General features: G+C 41.8%; 2 protein-coding genes across 5 annotated transcripts in view; both read right to left on the bottom strand.

Moving 5' to 3' along the window:
• Positions 1–331: 331 nt before the first annotated feature.
• On the bottom strand, positions 332–2,511 carry ndufa7 (NADH:ubiquinone oxidoreductase subunit A7). The gene is made up of 4 exons (XM_085381705.1): positions 2,404–2,511; positions 2,112–2,161; positions 1,140–1,277; positions 332–905 (listed from the first exon to the last, which is right to left on the bottom strand). The coding sequence occupies exons 1-4, from the start codon at positions 2,452–2,454 to the stop codon at positions 818–820; spliced, it is 327 nt and encodes a 108-aa protein (XP_085237831.1). The 5' UTR covers positions 2,455–2,511; the 3' UTR covers positions 332–817.
• Positions 2,512–3,367: 856 nt separating this feature from the next.
• mast3b (microtubule associated serine/threonine kinase 3b) overlaps positions 3,368–7,453 on the bottom strand; it is a 37,519-nt gene continuing 33,433 nt past the window's right edge. For all 4 annotated transcript variants that reach the window (XM_085381586.1, XM_085381588.1, XM_085381589.1 and 1 more), the window contains one exon: positions 3,368–7,119. In XM_085381586.1, the coding sequence (XP_085237712.1) occupies positions 6,065–7,119 (1,055 nt within the window). In that variant the 3' untranslated portion in view covers positions 3,368–6,064. The remainder of the gene's footprint in view (positions 7,120–7,453) is intronic.

Here is a 7,453-nt window from a genome sequence, read left to right as displayed (position 1 = left end):
CCATGGTTGCATTTACTGAAACTCTCTGTAAGGTTTAAATCTTAGGGACCTTGACTTCAAGGCTAGAGCTCAACTTTTCTAAAAACAAAAAAACCCAACCAATTATTTAATAAAATCAATTTATTTCCAATTTGTATCAAATTAGGTCTGATTAAAGGACTGATGTGATGGTAAGTTGTCCGCTGCTCCGCTTTGAATATTGTTAAGAACTTGACACAGAGATTACTTAATGGATTTTAAGCAAAATGGTGCCTAAATTCAATGGCATATTTTGGCAGCTGTTTTTTTTTTTTTTTTTGGATTTTCACAAGAATTGCTAGTTCTCCTAGAGTTTTGGCCACCCCAACAATCAAGTGATTCCCTATGAGCAAGCAATTAGCGACTCTGGGAAGGAAAAATTCCCTTCTAAGAGGAAGAAACTTCGAAAGAACCAGGCTCAGAAAGAGACAGCATTCTGCCGCGACTGGTAGGGACGGGCCTGTGCCTTTTACCCATTTCCAGGTAATGGATTGCCGAAATGTGATTTCCAATATTTAGACTATTGCAAATGGCTCGCCTGTGTACGAGTTTTCATTTTGAGGGACATTGAGCGGTCACTTGGAGAGGATGAGCAGAGCTTCAGCTGGATGTTTAGCTCATCGCTTCCCCCACTTACTCTCACATCTGTTCAGTACACGGTTGACCAAAACAATGAGCAGAAAGAGATAAACATAATATTTTATTCACGTCTTCTATTGTACAAGATACAACCAACACTTGCTGTAGTCAGGGCAGGATGGAGACATAATGTTGACCCTGCAGAGTCTTGTCTTGCTGCTCAGAGGTAGGGCTGGTCTGTGGAGATTGGTGGCTCTTTATATACAGTGCCGGGAGTCACTGGAAGCTTTGAGGTCTCAGCAACTTGACTAAAAAAAAAAAAAAAAAAAAAAAGGAACAACAACAGAGAAAGAAGGGGAAAAAAAAAGACCACAATATTTCAGCTAAAAACTACAAATAGCAAACTTCCATTGTCAGTCACAAGAAGATGTTTTGACAGGTGACATCAAATAGATGGATTACACTATTATTATTATGTATATGGCGCAAAAAACAAACACCTGAACTTGAAGTACATGAAAATGCAGTGATCATTAACAAACCTGCCAGCAGTAAGAGCTTTCTGTGAGGACATCACGAGTGTGGGAGGGGCTGATTCTCTCCGTCCATCTCTGCTGTAGTAGTAGTTGTTGGCATACCTGTGGCTCGGGCCTACTGGCAGTTTGGGTGGTGGTTGTGTCCTGTTGGGATGAAGAAAAAAAAAATCTATTTTAACAGACTTTAACAATGTTGGTGACTTCCACATTTGCAGGCAAAATGGAAAATAGGTGCAGTTTACTGAAACGTGCAAAGATACCTGGAAATATAGAATTTAAAACAAAAACAGAGTTTTTGCTTTAAAGTCAATATTTTGTATGACCACCTTTATTCCTCCACACATCAAGAAACTCTTAGTCAAACTTTCTTGTCATTTCTTTATGTAGTCCTCAGGAATAGTTCTCCAGGCTTCTTGAAGCTCTGGAGAACTCTTCTTTGGATGTCGGCTGGCTTTTGTTCTGTTCTCTGTCAACATGATTCCACGCCATCTAAATAATATTGTGGTTCGGGCTTCAGGGAGGCCAATCCAAGCCTGATAGTGTTACATTGTGTGTTTTTCTAACCAGATTTGTTAATACTACATTGGTAGTGTGTTTGGGATCATTGTGAAGCTGTTGCCAGTCAGACACTGGCAGTGATGATGCTTTTTGTGCAATCATAACTCTAGCATTTTTGAGAAAATCTCAAAATACAGCCCCAAACCAGCACAAAGCTTTGATTTTTCTTTTACAGATGGCTGTAGACATTCACTGTGGTACTTCTCTCGTCCATATACATTGACAGCGATTTATACAACAAATTTGAATTCTTCGTTAGTTTTAAGTGGTTTAACAAACAAAATACAAACAAAAACAAAAAGCAAGTCTGGCAACCCACAGAGTCATTGCATCTCTCTGTTAACGGGGTTTTAGTCGTTGTTTCTAATATGTGAACACTTTCATTCGTGAGCGGTACGAGGGTAGCGCCTGTGGTCTTACCTCTTTGCAATCTCCTCATATCGCAGCTGCAGTTTGGCTTGCAGGTCATGCTGAAAAGGAAAAGGAAAGTCAATTTTCGACGAGTGCAAATCCCATACTGGTGAACTTCACCTCCTTCATAGTGTTTAGCTACCCCACAACGCTACTGCTAGCTAACGTCAGTAAGGGTTAGCTGGCTGTTAAACGTTTCCTTTGATAAAGTTTATTGCGACAAATCGTCCGGAGGGCTATTACATCATATTTAGAGCAGAAAACTACTCCGTTTTAAAGTGTGACGAATGTTGTTGCTTACCCCTGATAAAAAATTTCGCAGCCTCTGAATGAATTTAGTAGCAGTAGCCATGTTAGCTGTTGTGAAGGACACGGGTCTTCTTCGTTCCTTTTCCCAGGTTTCTCAACACATTGCTGACACCTGCCGACCAGCAGGGGAAACTGCAGCGTAAAAACGTGCATTTTAGAGACTTTTGTTGTTTTACAATTTATTTATGTACTCCGAGGGCCAAATTAACTTAGATAAAGTGGATGAACACAGACACTCTGTACAACTAATCTTTATCTTCTTTAGTAAAGGCCTGGCAGAGCAGCTCATAATTTTTTTTAAAAATTACAGTATTTTGTCCAATTACTTTTGAGCCTTTAAAAAAACAGGACGTGTGTATAAAAATGACTGTAATTCATTTTTATACACACAATTTTCAAATCCCTGTATTTAAAAGATGATAATCTGCATATTGATTACATCTTGATTTACAGTCCACTGTGATGGTGTACAAATCCCCAACTACAAACATTGGTGTCTTTGTTCAACAAATTATGGCCCTAACTATTGCTATGCCAGTATGGACAGTAGTAAATTTTGACCGAATTCAAGTATTACCTGCTTGAAACTGCAGAACTCCTACGGATTTTAAAGTAAAACATTTTTGTTACTAGGTTAACCTCTGGACCCTTTATCCTACAAGTGATTGGTCTATCTTGGACAGACATGCATACATTTTTATTGGTATGCATACAATACACAGCTTGATCTATTATCAGTAGGTAAAGTTGTAAAACTTATGAAAAAATTCAAAGTCCAGAATTTATGGCCTCCTTCAGATTTTCCAAAGTGATCTGTGAGCTGGATCAGAGTCCAATTCTAGACTCTTGCTTGTAGAATTACAACACCTATACTGATGAAAAGGATTTGAATGGTCTGATCTGGTACATCAATGTAACAATAAGGCAGATAACTGTACGCAACACTCAGAGAAGAATCAAAGGGAAATACAAAGTTTATTTGTTGCACAAGAAAACACAGTAGAGGGCGACATCGCCGGTATACCATGCAGTCAAGTATTACAGCTGTGTGCTTGTCTCATGCAGCATGCACTGGACAGAAGAGTCCACAGGAGAACAAATGCACTTGTACGACACTTTGACCTGCCAAACTTGTTCTTTAAGAGTACGCTCAACAGAGGCTGAAAAATCCCTGTGGTGGACTTCAGCAAAGCATTTTTTTTAACACATACAAGGTTATTAAAAAGCAACCAAAACATTATCCCTCATCATGTTTACATATTTAAATTGGCTTTTCCTGTATGCAAAAAGAAACCTCTAATGTAAATATATATTTTATTACTCATCTTTAACACTTTTACTTTTGGTGTAAAGCATTTTTCTCATGCACATAAGAACAAATATGCATGTTTCCATCCATCCCTTTTCCCCCCACCTCCAATTAATTAATATTTAAAGCTTCTTTTTGAAGTCTGAACAACAAGTCCCAATGATCTCGTTCTGCAGGTACATGCAAATATCGAAAATGCTTCTGAGCTTGGTGCCAAACTACTCATTAAGAACAGTGTCTTTAAAACTAAACATAAAAAACAAACGGATATGCAGCTTCTATGAATGTCGTTTCCTTTGCGAGTATCAAAGAGGATAGTTTCATCGTGTACAGCCACAGAATATAAAATGTTTGTACAGTACATAGCATGTTTGTTCATTGTAAACAATTCTGTCAGACTGCAAAAATAACTGAGTGGTCCGTCTGTTTGCGTCACTAACACAACAACATCATCCCGTAAGGTTTTCATCACAAGATTTAAGGTTTTTTTTTTCCCTTCTATGGTTTTTAAGGAAGAAGAGGGGTTGAAGTAACACAACAGCTGTTTAGAAAGAGAAGACTCAGAGTAAAGTTAGTACAAAAGCCAGGAACAGCCACTTACAAAGAGGACGACAACTCTCCAAACGTCATGTCTGTTGTGGAGAAAATGTGATGTGCAGCCAGTCTGTGCAGCTGTCAAATACTGCCTGAATTGAAAAGACAGAATTCCCAAAAACTCCCTCTTGCCAGAAATTGTCTTCGTGCATATTATGTCCTTCAGTACACTTGGAATTATACACACTCTTGTTACCAAAATATACATCAAAATTTGCACAATACAAAGACAAAAAACCAAAAACACTTGTTCAAAGAAGCCCTGATTTCACTGTAAATATGTTTATCTCAGTTTACCTTTCACATTCGGTTACAAAAAACTTATGTCTAAATGTCATTAGTGCACTTTTCCCCTTTGGATGTAAACAGCACTGCACAGCACATGAAGTAGGACCAGGGCGTTTACGGATGGTCTCTTTCACATGCACATGTGGGAAAAAATAATGATTAAAATGGAAAAACGCTACAGCTTCTGGAAAAGGTGAAAACAACAACAACCCCATAACGCACTTGTACGTACTTGTGTTTGCAAAAGTCCAACACGTGTCAGAGTAAGTAAGGAAACCTGGCCAAAAAACGAAAGTCAAATAAAATGAGTGTTTTAAACGCTCCCTTCCATGTTCTGAAGTAAAACGGCGTGCTGTGAGATGAACGCGCCCGATCAAAGAGTTCGACTGATAAACTCACAGCACACAGAAAGGTGGACGTGGATCATCCGGAGCTTCAGGCTCGGCGTCTTTTTCCACAATAGCAGTGGAAACGAACAAACAAAAACCCCAAACAAATCTTCCTAGTGACTGAAAATTACAAGTAACATTTCTGCCTTCAATGATATGGCTTAGAGGACATTGCACAAGATGCCATGGCACATAAAAACCCTTCGGCTCCGTATCTTCATAAGAGAAGACAAAGGTGGGTAGTGTCTCACCGCGTTTGCAACATTATTCTCAGCAAGAATAAAAAAAAAAACAATGCCGTTCCCGTGAATTCACACTGTGAGGAACATGACCAACACAACAAGCTGTGCAAGATTAAAGTACATGAAGGGATAAAGCCATCAAGGAAACATGGACCAAACATCTTCAGAGCCTCTTCTTTGATACGACCGTTTTATTAACAGTTGTTTTTCTCCCCTGCATTCTAGTTTGAGCGTAGTAGCTTCAGTTTTACTCCTTCTAAAGGATGCATCAATACAAATCCATGCAGTACTGTAGCCATCAGCTGCAGAGATAGATCCAATGACGTGTCAGTCATGTTGCTCACAGTGTGAACCAGAGATCGTTTTAGGTTCAGGAAGACCTACAGCAGTACTACAAACACACACAGACACTGAAGAAGAAAAAAAAGCGACCTTGACTCCTCGTACCTTTTGGTCCAACAGTTTTACGCAGCATTAACACTTCTACTCTGTACCAGAATTTATTTAAAAAATAGACAACTTTTGTTTGTTTTTTTAGAAAACAATCCATTCAGAAGACATAAAACCACATTTTATGGATACAAAAATGTTGAGCCTTGGCTGGTCAACCCATGAGAACTTCTTTCTTTTCCCCTGTTACAAACGCATCATGAAATGTAATAAATAAGACCAGAAAGGTCAGCGATGCCTGAAGGCAACTGTTTTTTTTACAAAACAAAATTCAAGTAAAAGTTTCTCCCGCTCTTTCAGCCCGACAACTTTGAGAATGACTTAACATCTTCGTCACCCTTGAAAGACAAGAGCAGGTTTTAGGAGTACAACGGCGAGCTGTCACTTTCTCAGGTGCCCTTTTTGTGTTTGCTCTCTGCACTCTGGTGTCTTCTCTGGTGCAATTTTAGGACCCGTGGAAGTGGTTTCTGCTCCCTGCCTGCAGCTCATGTTGGTGAGAAGACATCCTGTTTGTTCCCGCGGAGATGCTGTGACGTCCACCTCCACCTCGGGCTTCTCACCAGAGTCCTCTCCATCTGAACACGGCTCCCACTCGTCTTGCTCCTCGCTCTCCGTAGAGCCCTGCACAGCTATCTGCGGCACAAGCGTGAACCTCCTCACCACGGGGACGTCCATCTCGATGTCCTGACTGCTTTGGGGTCGTGTCACAGTCCAGGCCGCTCTGTGCTGCGTTTGAGCCCCTGGAGGTGTGCTGCTCCCCGCTGCATTACTGCTGCTTTTCTCCTCTGGCTCGTCGAAGCTCACTTCCTGCACTGCCTCCTGCTTCTTAAAGGAGTCTCTCCGCTCTGACAGGTTCAGCTTCCGCATCACAACCAGCTGCTCTGATCGTTCAATCCTTTGGCTGCTAATGTACGGCCCAAGTCTGCTGTGGTCAACCCCAATGTAAGCGATGCCACAGGCTGCGTCCATCTCTGAGTCGCCCAGCAGGTCAGCCTCACCGTAAAACGGCACTTCCAGCGTGTGCCTGCGGGGGGCTTTTGACTTCTTGTCAGCGTGATATACTCCAGACAGTTTCTCCGCTGACTGCACCCTCTTAAGCAACGGTGAACGAGGCGGCTCTGCACTGCGTGGCCGGACGACATGCCTAACGATGGTGGGGGGAGACAGGGTTTTTCCGTGGTACGTGTGAAGGTTTTTGGCGAAGCCTGGCAGAGGAGAGGGCGAGCGCTGTGGGGAAAGCGGCTGATTAGAGGATGAGGAGCTGCTGCAGGCCAGAGGCGAGGGGGGGATGTTGCTGGTGGATTTGCGGCGGCCCACTTTGCTGTAGCGTTGCGGGCTGAGTTTAGAGCCCAGGCCGAGCGTGATGGGCCGGCTGTGTGTGGCGGGAGAGCTTGGAGAGCTGGAGCAAGGCGACGTACTCTGTGGTGAGTTATTCTCTGGAAAGTAGAGGCAGGACTGTTGAAATACTCACACTACAAGCTGCAGTTTGCAGCAGGGCAAACAACACTTTTAAATTTCAATTCTATTTCAGTTCAGTTTTATTTATGTAGCACCAAATCACAATAACAGTCACCTCAAGGTGTTTAATATTTTAAGGTAAAGACCCCACAAAAATACAGAGAAACCTCAACAATCAGACGACTGCCTATCACAAAGCACTTTGGCAACAGTGGGAAGGAAAAACCCCCTTTTAACAGGAAGGATCCTTTAGGCTGAGGGAGGGGCAGCCATCTGGGTATTATAAGACCTTCAGTGTACCTGCAGAATCTC

This window comes from Rhamphochromis longiceps, linkage group LG15 (assembly GCF_057381845.1).
Source record: "Rhamphochromis longiceps isolate RC_006_pf linkage group LG15, R_longiceps_female_GT1.1, whole genome shotgun sequence".
Classification (NCBI taxonomy): Eukaryota; Metazoa; Chordata; class Actinopteri; order Cichliformes; family Cichlidae; genus Rhamphochromis; species Rhamphochromis longiceps.
The sequence above is the reverse complement of the archived record's forward strand: the minus strand, read 5'-3'. Positions and strand labels throughout refer to the sequence as shown.

What these genes read in the sequence shown, in the direction of transcription:
- ndufa7 (XM_085381705.1), bottom strand. Translation starts at nt 2,454, where the DNA reads ATGGCTACTGCTACTAAATTCATTCAGAGGCTGCGAAATTTTTTATCA. An exon ending in TGCGAAATTTTTTATCAGGG is followed by an intron (nt 2,162 to 2,403) that starts GTAAGCAACAAC and finishes TTTCCTTTTCAG; the next exon opens with CATGACCTGCAAGCCAAACT. An exon ending in TATGAGGAGATTGCAAAGAG is followed by an intron (nt 1,278 to 2,111) that starts GTAAGACCACAG and finishes TCATCCCAACAG; the next exon opens with GACACAACCACCACCCAAAC.